We start from the raw sequence: 16,012 nt of genomic DNA, 5'->3' as shown, positions 1-16,012 counted from the left end.
CTGAGTCTTCTTTTTTTTCGCGCCGCGCGAGCGCTCGTCCTCCTCATCCTCTCCTCACATCACTTTCTCCTCCCACGGGCGGCTCGGGTTGCTCTGACTCAAAGTTCGAGTTGCTCGCCCTCCGGCGAAGGATCTCCGTCGGCGGGGGTGAGCTGGCGTTCACAATATGAACTGTATTAAATGGCGATAGTTGCACTGAATGATGCCCGCTGGTGTTTTGAACAAGTAAGAACACGTCTGCTTTCCAGGCTTAGCACCTTACTCTTGCATTCCTTCTTCTTGATCGACGCACTCTCCCCTGCGGAAAATGAGTGGAGTTGCGTGGCAGCAAGACGCCGGTTGAAGTCTTTTTCTTGCTGTCCTGTGGCAGAGCTGTCCCGTTTCAAATTTTTGCACCAGACTGACTTTAACAATAGTGTTTCCTTCATTTTTAATATTGTCTATGAAGACGTCCAACCATGAGCCATGGCAAGTCGACAACGGAAAGAGTGCTTTGTATAGCAGACGGGCCCTCAAGCGCGTGTGCTTCAAATGTTCCCAGGACATTTAGAGGGTATCCTGAAGGGTACATGAGCTCACCTTAGAGATTGTGAAGATTTCTCGGGACGGTGGTAAATGAGCTTGACACTATTGCCACTTCTGCTTCATAGTCCGGCTTGAAGTTCACATCATATCTGTTGACAGCCGTTCGACCGAGATTGGTCCGAGTACGGCGGGAGTCGATTTCGTCAAGAACGAAAGAAGGCATTTGGGTCTTTTCTCAGCTAATGCTAAAGTGTCCAGTGTTTTTGTAACATCGGAACTTGGCACGTCTCGCTGAGCATTCTGCTGGAGGATACTCCGTATAAAAATATAGGACCTACGTTTCTGAAAGCACAAAATACAAGTGACGATTGCAGTTTACAGGTTACGTTATTTTTGGAAGGCATGTATTGCCGCCGGTACTTAGCCACATATATGGTTGATGACTTATAAACACATTGCAGGGTAGTTGATCTTGCATATTAAATGCATTTAACATTTTAAATACAGTGGCGCAATGTAGAACTGTTAAAATGTTAGCATAATGAGAAAGATTAGTTCAGCAGGTCCGTCAGGTTGGAGCTTAAGTACTGTGATGCAGAATGCTGGGCGCCATGAAAGAACAGCACGTGACAAAACAGCATGCGTCATATCAGCGCACAAGCAGTGGCACAGAGACAAAACTGCGCAGGGAAAGAAAGGCACAGCGACAAAACAACACCGTGAAAAAACGGCACGCTTCAAAACAGCACACCGGAAAAAAACCGCACATCGACAGAATAGCATTGCAAAAAAACAGCATGACGACAGAAGAGCACAGGGAAAAACAGCACGACGACCAAATAGTACAGCGGAGTACGGTAGCGCTGCTGGTGGAGTGAACTATCATAGTCATAACCGCAAACGGTCAATCGCAACACGTACGGCAGTGACCTTTGGAGTTAGCGAGCCCTCGTTTTACAGTCTCAATAAGGAACAGGGTTGGGTGATATTCGCGATGTCAAATCGCGGATATCAGCCTAGAGGGTAATGAATTTTCTGGAAGCATTCCATTCTGCGGGTTGACCACCCAGGTGTTCAGTTGCGGAAAAAAAAGCACGACGTAGGTTTCTGGGTGTACAACAAGTTTTTATTCCTAAAAAATCTCGCTGCCGGCAATTGAATGGTCAGCAGTCTTGTTTGGAGCAAGCTGCCGGGTGTTTGTACGCTGAAAATATCTTGTATACGATGCTTGCTTTTAAGATGGCAGGATTGGCCGAGATGACATTTTCAGGTTGTTGGGTTTCTAACCAGAACGCTACACAGTGGTTGTCTGAGACTGACGGGCGGCTACTTTTTGATATGGGCTACACAGCAGACCCGAAAATTCATGGAACAGTGTGCATTTGGTGAGCGTAATTTTATATTGAAGCTTTTTTTACATCGAACTAAATTATCTCCTAACATGAATCTTCGAAACATTTAAACATTGCTACTTTTTTCGCTTGAAGGCAACTTTATCAAAAGATAAATTTTGGACAAATCTGACCCTTTGCTCAGGATCCACCGGAAACACCTAAAACGCAGACACACCTAAAATACAGATGAGAGCGTACTGAGGCAGAGTTGAAGAATGAATGCAGTGAATTTTGTTTCACTGGTTGTTTATTGCCCAGTCGGGCTTGAAGACTGGGAAGGTACAGCAGAAAAAAAATAAGAATAATGAATTGGTAATATACTATGATTTGCTTCAGCAAAGACAGCAAGAGAAGCTGGTCATAATTATACCGGCAGGACGGCTGTTTTTTATTTTCTTTGTTGCAGCTGTCAGGTGCCATTTTGATGCTTCCGAACTTCAGAACCTTCGCGGCAGAACGGTACGAAGCAGAAAAAAATGTCAATACATTCTGAATTCACACCAGAGACGCGCTAAGCTTCCCGAGGTCTTGGAGCACTCGGCCATCGCAGCGACTCCTCGCTCTGCCTGTTCTAACTAGTAGTCTCTCTCGCTATGCTTTCGAAGTCATCACCGTGAATGGTAGCTATGGCCGCTGAAGGCCGCGTGAGGGCTATGACAAGTCAAAGAGCGAAATCAAGCGAGAGATATGCTATGCATGCTGCCTAGCAGTTGTAAAAGGAAGCGGATGCTTGCGGTGGCACGTAGTGCATCAAAAGCAGCAAATGAAAGCAAACATAGAGCTAGAAAATAAGACCAGGTAAACTACCCGCGACTTTTAACCACAGGGTGGTTGCCCAGGCCAACTTTATCTCTCGGTAGCCTAGATTCTGCTTACTCAATGAATGAGCCTGCCCTGTTTTCCAACGACTCGATGAAACGAGCACTCGCTAATACTAAAGGTCGCTGCCGAATGCGTCGTGATTTGCCGTTTGCGGTTGTGGCAACGATACTACACTCCTCTAGCAGCACTGCACCGTATGTTCTCGTTTATACAAGTGTTAAGCGCTATCGTATTGACGGTTATATGCAACTCACTATAGATTAAGCATCTAAAAGAAAGAAACACTACAAGCAAAGTTAGAGGAGAGTGGGAGTTGGCATTCGAAGTTTGTAGTTGATGATGGCGCTGTAAGCAGCCGCAAGGTTAGGAATGCAGGCGCCGGTGCCGTTCTTTGAGGACTTGTCTCCGATCATCAACCTTCACCAACAGCCGATGCCTTGTTGAGCTCAGAAGTCTCAAGAGTTTCACTGCGCAAAAGTTCGTTGGAGAAAAAGAGAACTTTTTATCAAAGCTAATATATCCATTGGTAGCTCAGCACGCTACTAGAGAGGTTGAAAGAGCTTACCGTGCAGGGCAGCGATGAGAACCAGGCTCTTAGAGTTATGCGATAAATGATAAAGTTGTCTAGTTGACATGTCCCGGGAACAACCGCCCGATATAGATATGCATGTCACTTACTACTGCATTCAATGTACGCAGTAAAACTTTGCAATATGTACAATGTTGCCTGGTTGAGAATGCCCTAATTACTATATTCTATCACGCCCCCGCTTCTAATACGCCCGCGATTCTAAAACGCACCCCATTTTGCTCGTTCGCGAAAGTGCCAAAAGCACAACTTGTATAGAACCCGTACCCTCTTTTGCTATTCTGTTTCACCATGCCCCCGTTTGCTTTCTTCGCGGTTCTTCTTGGCTTAGTGAAGGAATGTAGCAGCTGCTTGCCACCGCAATTCGAGGGTCATCTCATATTCCCCGCTTTTCAGACTCGCGTGCTGCCCGGCTGACTGGTCTGTAAGCGGAAAACCGGACTGCCAATGACCCTGTAGTTCCGAATTTGGGCGCGACCTACGCTCCGCGGGGTACAGATATCAAGTTAGTAACCTGAAAATTTTCGCGCTATGCACCGCTTGCCTGTGAAATTGAATGCATGCGCGAGCGATAGGCGTAAATGCTGCGACGTGTCAACTGTCTTTGGCAGAGTCGAGTGCCATGAGAGATAATTATTTCCGTACTCAACCACTAGAACTTCCACTCAGTCCCTTAGGTGTTGTCTGTGCGGTCCCTTTGAGTGTGGCAGGCGGGCCACCAAGATCCCATGGCACCGTCGTTGACGTCGTTGGCCGTCAGCGAGAAATCCACGAGAAATCTTCAGCCAGGCTACGTAGGAGGCAGGTGGTCCACATAGGTAAAGCAATCGGGTGTCATCACTACCTGCCCGCCGGATTCGAAGCAAATTGCCTACCGCGGCAGGTTGCACTTCAATTCATGATTTGTTGCGACAAGTTGCTCGGGAAGAAGAACTTGGGTCTCGTAAGTCCCGCCAGTGGCAGCACCTGCCATCTCAGGGTAGTGGCACATCGCATCGCTTAGCCGCTCTACCATTCAGCCAGGAGTTGTATGGGAACTCCCAGTGACCAATGAATGCAAGGCAGGGAGGGCCCATTCGGAGAATGAATACCGAATTCGAACGTAATTGCATCTGGCCTAAGCACGCTATATCTTCCGTCGTTTTCCTTGTTTCTACATAGAGCTCCATGTAACGTGTCCAGAAGCAGACACCTGCCAGGGTTGTGTACTGCCCGCAGCTGTGCCTCCAATTCTCCATTTTCGAAGATTTTATTAACGTGACAGCATTCGAGGCTTTATTTTCCACCTGTGTCGGCGTTGTCGACGTCGGTGTTCTGAGCTAAAACTCACGGGCATTGCTCTGGCATGTGGTCCACGGAGAGCAACCTTGGAGACAGGTGGGCCGCCTATGTCACTTGGCCTTGTGGTATCATCAAAACATGCCCACCGGATAGTGGCAAAATTGCGCATCGTGGCAGGAGGCAGATAAATTAATGATTAGTCACTCGGGAAGAGCAGCCTGGGCCGCAAAGTGCCCACTGTAGTCAGCACATGCTATCGCAGGGCGGCGGCGCTTCGCTTAACCGCTGCACTGCTGTGGATGGAGCGGTAGGAGGATTCTTAGGGATCTCTGAATGTAAAGTAGAAATGACCTTTTGCATATACGGGAATTAACCCATTATGCGACCGCTTGGTTCCCTTAAGAAGGAGCTTAATAGACCCCTCCGATAAGTTTTTATTTTAAAAGATTGGGTTATGCATGGTTGGTGGTAACGACTGCAAGAAGACAACTATGCCAGTGTAGCAAGCTTTAACCTCTGTTTTCTCTTGGTAATCACGCTGGTGCTGTTTGTAGCGTGGGTTTGGCTGTGTATCCAATTTTAACACGCATATCGCTTCGAGGTTCGTTTTTGAGTACGGCAGATCAAGCTCACTTGAACTTTTTTATCAAGCGCTCTCATGGCAGCGGCAGAAGGAAGAGGAGGAAGAACCTTGATTAAATGGCCGACAGTTGAAGCTGTTCAAGTAGCCCGAGACGGCACCTAGTGGTACAGGAGCCCACTCACCTCTTTTTTTCGTTTGGACCAATCGACCTGCCTCAGCAGGTCGATAGGGTCAGCGGCTAGCATAGCGTCCTTCCAGGAAGAGTAGGAGGGGGAAGACATGCTAACTGCTGCGCGCGGTTGTGGCCAAGCCCACAGGTATATGCGGCGCGGAATATAATCGGTGTGCCAGGCATTTACTCCTCGCATTTCTTTTGTAATAAAAGCTCTTTGATTTCGCTTCAGTATTTCAGCACACTTTGTTTTTCTTTTTCAGAAATGCGTTTGAAAGTAAGCGTGAACGGAGAAGAAATCATGATTACAAACTAAGGTGGCGGCCACTATTTCATGAGGCATATCAAAATTGTTTATTATTTGCACATGAACAAACTGGGAACAAGCATATGTTTCGTTCTTTTAAATCAAAAAAATATTTATTTTATGTGCATATTTACCGTTTGGGTACCATCACTGGCTTTCATTGGTTGGTGAGTGGCTGTAAGTTTGATAAAGCAGGTTACGTGTAGAGCTGAAGCACTAGGCAGGAAAGAAATAAAATGCACTGAATATAGTAGCTGCTGTCGCATTGGTTAAAAAGTTGCATTTAAGATTCGAGAGGTTTCAGCATTTTCGGTGTATAAGCAGCCGTTTATATGCTATAGGATCACGACCCTAATCAGCATTACGAGGGGTGTTAAATAAAGATTTCCCCTGACGCACTTCCTTTAGATGGAGAGCATCGCAACTTTGCAGATTTAATAGTCCTTCTCTACATAGGCGCCACCCAGTGATACACACTTCTCCCATCTTTTTATGCACCTGTAAACAACTCGCTTTTAGAAGTAGACAGGTTGCCCCAACAACCATGTTGTGACTTCAGAAATCAGAGTCTCATCATCTGGGAAATGCTTGCCTTTCAAATATGACTTCATTGTTGGAAAGAGGTGGAAATCCGATGGTGCGAGGTCGGGTGAATAAGGGGGATGCGGTAGAATTTCAACGCCGCAGCAGCGTGCATCCATCAGGGCAACGTGTGAGCTGTGAACTGGGGCATTGTCTTGCAGAAGGCGGACAGCTTTGTTGAGCATGCCACGCCTGTTGCTTTTAATGGCCTCCCACAATTTCTGCAGCAGTGACCATAGCATGCCCCAGTAATCGTGGTACCCTTTTATAGAAAATCCATCAAGATTACTTCGTGTTGGTCCCAAAAGACTGTGAGCATGGCCTTGGCCTCCGAGGGCTAGACGCGTGCTTTCTTTGGAGACGGTGAGCCTAAGTGCTTCCATTGCATCGACTGGACTTTAGTCTCTGGATCATAGTGATGGACCCAGCTTTTGTCCTCTGCAATCACTCTGTTGAAAAAGTCCTCCTGGTTTCCATGACACATGGTCAAATGATCCTGGGAGCATATGACTCGTTCCTGCTTTTTGAAAGGTGCGAGTAGCCGGAGAACCCAGCAAGTGGATACCTTACGCGTGTGAAGATGGTTCTAAATGATAGTTTCCACGGACCCAACACTAATCTTGACATTTTGGGCTAGGATTCGAATCGTTACGCGGCGATTTCCCAAAATGGCAGCCTCCACTTGCTGTATTGTGCGTTCACCGATAGCGGAGAAGGGTCGCCCTGCAATCGGAGCCGTTTCCACCGGTGTCCGACCACATTTGAATTGACGATGCCAGTTCTTCACTACATCATATGATGGGGAATCCTCCTCATAAACCTATTTTATCTCATCGAACGTCTCTATTAGAGAGCGGCCTTTCAAGTACAAGAACTTGATGACTGCTTTGTATTCCACTGCATTCATTATCACACCTCACACCAATTCAGCACCTGTAAAAGACAGGCCATTATTAGTTCAGAGTTGCACATTGGCACCTCAGCTACAGGGACATAAGTCATTATACTTGCGCAGTTTTAGCATCCTGCAATAAACAGAAGTGAGTCAAGGGAAATCTTTATTGAATGCCCCTTGTACCTTTCGATCAACGCCCAGCTACCTAAAGCTTCAAACATGATCTCGATTCACTGCGAGTGGCTTAAGCGACCGTCGTTATCGAGTGTTGCAGGAGCACCTCCGCACTTCCGCGACAGGAGAATTCATACTTTTCACGATATTGAAGAATTCATAATAGCTTTGGAGCGCTGTGTAAGTGAGATACATTGAGAGAAAAAGTATAGCATTGTAGGTATTTTGTTTTATAAATGAATACATAGGTTTTTGTTCTTGTCACTTCTGCGGAAACCAGCAGGCCATACTTCGATATTTATTGTATATTCATTAATCTTACACTCATTAGGGCGTAACAATGTGGAAAGCAAACACCATGGAAGGCACGAGAAGTTTATAGATTCGAATATATTAATTGCTCTTACGCTCAGTCAAACACAGGGCATGAACACCACAACAGAGGTAAGCGCCGGCTAAATTCTCTGTTTGCCAATAAAGAGCTCCTGTCTGTTTCTTTGACGAAACAACAGCAACTACAACAAAAAAACTACTCGAACTCAAAAGCCTCCAACGTTTTGCGCTTCTGAGGGCGCTTGGCGAAAGCAGGGGAGGCGTGAAATTTTTTCACGCAAGTTTAGGTCGCTCACGCCTGCCAGGTGTCCTCAAAGGGTTGGACTTCATGCACTTTCCATTGCCGTCCACGCAACAGTGCAAAAGAAGAAGAAACTGCGCAATGTGAAAGCTGAGAGAGGGGTTAAGAGTGAAAGTGCATTTTTTTTCATTTTTGCGTGATTTTGCCGAAGGAGCCAAGACGGCACCACAAGACATTTGTCTCCGCCTCAGCCACATACCCTTCATCTGCTGTTCCGCCGGGCGCCACTTGTGAAGACAGAAAAGAACCGGAATGTTTCCGAAGGTGAGACACTAAAACTCCACAGACTCCTTCTGAAAGGAAACGCATATTTAATGAAAACATACCATACTACAAAACCTAGCTTCCATTAGACTGATCAGCAACTTTACTGAAAAATCTTGGATCCTGCTGATGATAGGAAACTGGGATATTGTGTACGGCTCTATTGGTGAATGACCGGAGTCAAAAGAAGACAGGAGCTGCTAAAAGACAGGGCACCATGCATGCTGTGCTAGTTTGTGGGTGAACCTCACTGCAGAACGAACGTTCCATTACATTCTTTCATGCCCATGATTTTGTGTTAAGAGATTTATATGGCTACTAAGAAAATCCAGCTCTCTCATTCGTATCGCTCTACTTACGTGTGCTTTTGAATCTGAATTACTGGCTGTTGCTGGGCTCAGAATTTTTGCGGAGGGTTCAGCTGAAGTTAATGACAACGCAGCGAGCTATGGAAAGAAAAATGATAGGTGTAACGTTAAGAGATCGGAAGCGGGCGGAGTGGGTGTGAGAACAAACGCGCGTTAATGATATCCTAGTTGAAATCAAGAGGAAGAAATGGGCTTGGGCAGGGCATGTAATGTGAAGGCAAGATAACCGATGGTGCTTAAGAACGGAGTGGATTCCAAGAGAAGCCAAACGTAGCAGGGGACGGCAGAAAATTAGGTGGGCGGATGAGATTAAGAAATTTGCGGGAATGAGGTGGCCGCGGCTGGCGAAGGACAGGGTTAATTGGAGAGACATGGGAGAGGCCTTTGCCCTGCAGTGGGCGCAGTCAGGCTGATGATGATGATGATGATGATGTCTGAGAGTGTTTTTAAAAATGACCGAAAAGTCAGTGGAAAGTGTTAAGAAAATCTTTTTAGGACCAGACTATCAGCCGCGGCTGAAGTGAGCTCCTGGGAAAAATTAAGTACAGTTTAATTAGTTAGAGTTTAATAACTTTAAAATTAGTACAAATTGTGCACAATGAAAATGATAAGTTCGAAGCCAGGGTCTAGACGCTGCCATAACAGTTTCTGAAACAAAGGAAAAAGCGTTCATTGAAGCTTTGCAGCTAGACGATATCAGAAGCTTTTTCCGCACAGAACCGGAAGAGCGCAGGAAGCGTGTTGTATGCTCGGTGCTACCGCAGCAACTGCCGATAACGCGTTGCAATGAACATGGCGCGAAATTAGAACTACGTAGTCAATATCATGATTCCAAGCATTTATTTTTGCGCAGCAGCTCTAAAAATACAAAAAAAAAAACCACTGCGGTGTTGGCGGTGCCTTTTCTTTCCCTTGCACCAAGCGGCGCACGTAAAGGTGGATGGATGACTTGCTACAGTGGTGTAAGCCGTTCGATTGGGGCGCCGTGGGCACTAATCATGATTAGCGCACGTTGTACTTGAAGCGCCTTATGCGCATAGTTTTTCATTTCTTGGGGAAAATGTGTTCCAAGTTTCATTTCGCTGCAGAGCTTTACGGATTGAGTTTGTCCACGGATCACAAAGTGATATGACATAGCCGTCTAAGGCTTTGTGAACTGGCCAGCAGGCTGTTTCACTTAAAATTTGTTTATTGAGTTTCATTTCGTTAACTGCTAAGTTAGGATAATTTGTATAGTGAACGACGTCTGCGTGGGCTGGCAGTTTGGTCCTGAAAAGAATTTCTTTCTTTGTCCAACAGAGCGCTTAGAAAGTTTATAAAGTTCTCACTTAACAATCGGTTTAACGCCATTAATCTCCAGGTTATCTTCCATGAGAGAGCAAAATGGGTTTTACGTACCATTTCATCAACGACGACGAAGAACGACGTCGTCCTCGATCCGCCTTTGCGCGATAGAAATCTCAGAAGAAGGAAGATAGCGTGAAAAATATTGAAATGCAATTCGTAACTATGATCCGCTTTAACCGAAGTGTTGCAATCTCAGAGAGGAGATAGCTTGGAAATATTGTTTGTTGAATTTCATCTTTTCGTAACGCATTCTATACGCCCCAAAGCTTCATCCCTGTAGCTATAAGAGGGTTGATTCGTTTGCTTTAACTGCAGAAACCTGCTCACTGATATGCACTGTCATTGTTTCGGTGCATTTTTTTTCTCAATGCTTAGACAGTTACAGCATACCTACTTGGAGATCATACAGGCTTTCACAGCTTCAGGTTAGTTTCGGTTCTCAGTGTGTGCACTGAAGCACAAAATTGGAAATTCACAATTAGCTAGACAAAAAGAGAAAGCTCCTACGTAGCATGCATAAGAGCAGCAAATATGACACGGAAGCAAAAAAAGCACATTAGTGAAATTACATGAATAAAGCACGAAACGCCGACAAATGGGTTCCGTTCTGTACTAAAGTTTTAAAGCTTTGGCTGCGCATTGCAACATCAGTGGTTGGCATGAAGAAGCAATCTTCAGCACGAGGTGCACACTGCGCAGAGAGAAAGTTTTAAGTAGATTGTGAGGATCCATGTTGCCCCTCGCCCGCCGGATGCACCCTTCTCTCTCTCGTGGCCTACCGCGGCTCTTCCTCTGGCGGCCCCCCGACTAGGCGCAGCGGTGGAGGGAGCGGAGGGGAGGCGCCCGCGACTACGCGTCGTCACGTGGGCAGCCCTCCTTGCCCACCGCTCTCGGTTTCGGCGGCCGCGCGGGCCGCGCCCACGGGACAGTCGGATGGAGAGTTGACAGCGAGCCTTGAGAGAGAGCGGACGCGACATCAGCGGCGGCCCAGGTGACCCGAACTGTTATGTGCCTGTCTCCTGTGCCTGTGTCCTGTGCCTGTTGCCTGCCGCTGCTGCCTGCGCACGACCGAGGAAAGACATTGGGAGATCCCAATTAAAGGTTGTGCCTGCGGGCTTATTCCTCGGAGGTGTTGTTCTTCGCGGCCACAGGTGTGGTCGAGCTAGCGGAGTGGCGTTGGCCCTGAGTTCAGGGTCCAAACCGTGCCAGTAACCCCACAAGATAAAGAATTTGTTTTGATCCTGCATAAACCGCAAGGAATAGCAGCAAGCGTATGTTAAATGCCAACTTAAACGGACATAGTTTGCAATCATACAGATGAATTAAGTTTACAGTGTTCTGCAGCAACTGAGGTTTCCATTTAATACAGAACAAAATGAAAGAGCGAACATTTTTAATTGCTTAATTGTGATTTTCCACAGGCGCAAATGCTGTTGGTCTTCCTGGCGTCGAAAGCTTACGGGCTTCACAACCACTACACAGCAGGCGGGTACCCTGGTCCCGGCTTCGGTGGCTATGCTGCGCCGGTGGCCGCCAATGCTTACCGAGGATACGCGGACTATGCTTCTGTAGGTATCATCATCGACATCAACATTACCAGCTTAAGTATGCCCGCTGTAGGACAAAGGTCCCTCCCCTATCTCTCCGATTAACCCTATTCTCTGCCAGCTTCGGCAGTATCTCCAAGCTGTAGTTCCTAATCTGCTCGGTCCACATGACTCCAGTGTGTGTTTGATGCATTTGCGTTCTCTTGGAATGCAATCAGTTACTGATATAGAGCTTCGGTTGCTTTACATTCGCAATAACATCGCGGTCCGTCACATTTTTCTTGACTTCGAATGCGATATCACTAACCTGCCTTTATAATCTGAGCAGTCTTCTCTTTTACGCCTGTTATTTACACAGCCAGGGGTAACTGGCTGTACTCTCCTCCAATCAAGTTCAGTCCTTTTCTTCAGATTCGATATTTCTGCCCCGTGGGTTCTCACCATTAAGATATAGCTGCTGTATGCCTATTACATATATTATCCGTTATGTTTCTGCCCCAGAGGTAAGTAGCGCTATGACAAAGTTTTTCTGCACTTTTTTTTAGGGATACTAGTGTGCTGCTATTCGTGATGTGAGACCGCCTGCAAAATGCATTATACTCCATTATTATTCGCCTAGTTATTTCACTCTCCTGGTCCGTACCTGCGGCGCCTACCTGCCTTTAGCAGATATACTCTCTTACCACTTCCAATTTCCCGTTCTCTAACGTAAACAGTGGCTCTCCACGCAGACTGCTGAACAATGAGTTAGTTGTCTGCGTATTATTTTCAACATTCACCGCGCAACTTTGTTAGCTTAGGTCCTCCGTCATGCGTCACCTGATTTTCTTATCAAGAAAATTATCACAGATTACGAAGGTAACCTTTAGGTGTAAGTCACATCATGCACGAACACTGAGGTTATTACGCTGGCTGACGAATTGGGGCACCTGCAGTTGGGAACCTAAGGAGCCACAAGGTATTGAAGCCGAGTTGTCTTTGCACAAATTGAAGAACATGCGCAAGCCTTACACTTCCTGCAGTGCTCAGATGCCTAGACGCAAATGGATTCAAGCATATAAAAATTTGTCCACATTAAATTTCGCCTTCGTTAGACAAAGGGGTCTGCAACAATTATGTCTGAATGTCAAAACAAAACCGCATAACCACTCAGGTTACACGGTGAGAAGAGTTAAATACGATATCGCTGAAATGCCAGAGATTTCGACTTTCGACTTTTTTTGGCAATTATTTTGCTTTAATTTAGATATATCTGTGCTTGACGAATCTATTTTCCTTTATTCCTTAATTTAAGCAAAACTGCATAATTGGTATGATAGGAGTAAAATAAATAAATGGATTTCCATACGCACGCCTTCTTGCATTATCCAATTTATATCTGCTTGTTGACGGAGAAGATTCATAGCGTGGATTATTTTTATTTCGTGTCAACTAACCACCATTGGTCAGAGTTAAATTGATTATTTCCACTCCCTTAGAAGAAAAATTGTTTGAATAAGACATATAACTTTAATGAACCTCTGAAACGGGACGACTACATTTCTTACTTAAAACGTAATTCCAGAAAGTCTATTGCAACGTGCGGAAAAGAAGAATAAATGAAAGCTCCACATTCATAGTTAAGGTTTCCTGTACTTTGTTCTTTAAAGCTCTATTGTAATACTAGTGGACTTAATAAAATTTTTTACCTTTTCTTTCCAGCCCCCTCAGCCGTACAGCTTCGGCTATGACAATGTGGACGAGTACAGCAACCGCCAGTTCCGCAGTGAGCAGGGAGACTCGCGCAACGCGAAGACCGGATCCTACGGCTACAGGGACGCGTACGGCCTCTACCGCCGGGTGAACTACATCGCCGACGCCAATGGCTTCCGGGCCACGGTGGACACCAACGAGCCAGGAACTGCACCGGGTGCCAGCGCCGACGCTGTTTTCAACGCCGCGCCGGTCGTCCCACCGGTTCCCGCTGGTGCAGTAGCCTCAAGGACCGGGTTTGCTCCCACTGCCTACGGCGCCAGGGGTGTGGGCACAGGCTACAACAATGCATACAGCGGATACACTGGATACGGATATGGACCCTATGGCGGCGCTGCAGCTGGCTACGGCCGCGTTCCGTACGCAGGGTACGGCTACGCTCCAGGAGGCGGCGCTCTTGGTGGCTACGGGTACGGAGGGTACTCTCCTTACGGCTACGATGGAGCTGGATATACAGCGGGGCGGTATGGCCCAGCGGCATATGGCGGAGCCACCGGATGGGCTGCCGGCCATCAGGGTTTCCGCCGGCGCTAGTGGGAGAACTGCTTTCTGGAAGACCGCATATAGAGGCATCGAAATATAGTGGCCTAGCCAGGAAAACTTTTCAGACTATATCCGTGAGTGTCTGCTGGAGAAAATAAATAAATGACTGTCCTTTCTAACTTGCTTTGAGCCTGCTCCTCATTTTATTTGGAACGCACAATACCGTAAAAGGGTGCTCTCATGTTTGCCAAAGAGTTTTCTCAGTGTGCAAGCCGAACATCGTGTTTTTTGCTGAGTGCAACTTCCAGAGAAAAGACATCACTGCACATTTGAGCCGATTTCATAGCATTCAACTCGTTCCAGGAAGTAGTGGTATTGTAAAGTGTCGGTTATAAATAAAGTCGTTTAATAAGGAGCATGATATAAAAATAGCGAACAAGGAACGCAAGGGACGGGAAGAAAACTACACAGACAAGCGCTAACTCGCAACATAGGTTTATTGCTGACATGCGCTATTTAGGGTAGTCACTTTAAAAACGTAAAAATAAAAACAACCGCACGCAGTCCCTTCTCAAAAGACCAAGTCAGAGGGAAAAAATAGAATTGAAGCATCAGGAGCCACTGATCGCTGTGGAAGAATAAGTTAAAGAACCGTTATCAAAAAACGTAAGTCAATGCAACGCTGAGGCTAAGAAATCGATTTCACAGCCAGCCAAGTTAACAGATGGCTCACTGATACAAAGATTCTGACATTTCCTTATATGGTATGCCTCCATTATCTCGCGTACGCGTTGATCACGATGTCTGAAAAGTATGACGGTACTATAAAAATCGGGTTGCTAATTTTGCCCTTCTGCTCTTCTTTCTTGCTACATTCCCGGCAATGCTCAGGAAGATTCCCTTAATGATGTTTTAGGGAATTGCGGTGTTCACCCTGCCTAACGTTGAGGCATCGCCCCGTTTGTCCTACATAGACAGCTCCGCAAGACAACGGTAGTTTATACACTACACCCAAGCTGCAGGGAACAAACGGGGCGCGGTGCCTAACGGTGCACCCAGTCCTCTTTCGCTTATCACCAACACCTTCTTGCCTGTTCCGTATCTGAGAGCATAAATTGCTCAACTTACTTGCCCCGCAAAAAACCACCTGGACGCCATAATGGCTCCCTAACTTCTTTAACCCATGTGCCATTGTGTGCACGTAGGGCACCACGCCCTTCTATGTTTTTATGTTTTTAAAGCGACTACATTATATGGCGCGTGTCAGCAATAAACCTCAGTTGAGAGTTAGCGCTTGTCTACGTCGTTTCTTTTCCGTCGCTTCTGTTCCTTGAGCGCTATTTTTACATCATGAACGTTATCCAACTTGCCCAACTTTCGGCTTTGTTTAATAAGGAGCCTCCGCAGTAAGAGCAAATTAGTATTGCTATGGAAAAGCGGCAAAGATCTCATGGAATGAATAGACGACATAAACAAAATACAGACCTCTTTTGCGTGGCAATGACACCATGCCCATTGTTGATAACGATACGACCGGGAACTGGCAGCAGTAGTAATTGGAGAAGCTATCGGAGAATGTACTTTGGCACTTTTCTGCGTACAACAAGTAGCTAGCCAACGCTTTTGAGAGTCGGTGCTTCTGCTCCAAACCTGTACGGCATACCAACCCTGGTAAGATGTAGTTGCCTTTTATTGGATGTACAAACATTCTCGGCTTCTCACCATCAGCACCTAGCGCTGCCAAGTCACCTAATCTGGATTTTTGCAGGCTTTGCTTCCACGTATCTACGCAACTCAGTTCAATTTATTATTAGGAAAGGCATGCTGAAAGGAATCGAGTGCGAATCGTTTGGTGTGTTCTTGATGCAAAGCTGCTTTTCATGAGCTTTCCTGTTGGCCTAGTCGTGATGTGTGCTACTCCGTCCTCTAAACGGAGGAATGGTTACAGGAGATGGTCTAGGTTTACGTACTGCGGCTCATAAAGTCATACAGGAGTCTATGAACATTTTTTTCTTTGCATTCGGAGGCAGCTGTAACTACCAACTTAAAGCCATGGTTATGAGCGCTTGCTTTTGAGTTATCGTATCGCAGAAGAATATGACATGAGTCGAGCGCTGTTGCTTTTGTAATGTTCGCACCGGCACCCGAAATTCTTCCATATATAGGAAGCTATTAATCTCTAGTGAAGAAAATAGTTATGGAACTTTGGAGGGTATGATTGCAGTCCAGTTGTTGAGACCGTATGTTGCACGCACCGCGCTGTGTTGCCGCCTGCTTCCGTCTCGCCTATTTT

At 46.3% G+C, this 16,012-nt stretch overlaps 1 protein-coding gene across 1 annotated transcript; it reads left to right on the top strand.

Moving 5' to 3' along the window:
* Positions 1 to 11,355: 11,355 nt before the first annotated feature.
* On the top strand, positions 11,356 to 13,770 carry LOC149343533 (uncharacterized). Its single transcript, XM_089542419.1, has 2 exons — positions 11,356 to 11,505; positions 13,186 to 13,770. The coding sequence occupies exons 1-2, from the start codon at positions 11,365 to 11,367 to the stop codon at positions 13,768 to 13,770; spliced, it is 726 nt and encodes a 241-aa protein (XP_089398545.1). The 5' UTR covers positions 11,356 to 11,364.
* The last annotated feature ends 2,242 nt before the right edge of the window (positions 13,771 to 16,012 follow it).

The sequence above is a fragment of the Amblyomma mixtum genome, chromosome 5, assembly GCF_055824585.1.
Source record: "Amblyomma mixtum isolate Tamu chromosome 5, ASM5582458v1, whole genome shotgun sequence".
NCBI classification, from domain to species: Eukaryota; Metazoa; Arthropoda; class Arachnida; order Ixodida; family Ixodidae; genus Amblyomma; species Amblyomma mixtum.
This window is presented reverse-complemented; position numbering and strand designations above follow the sequence as displayed.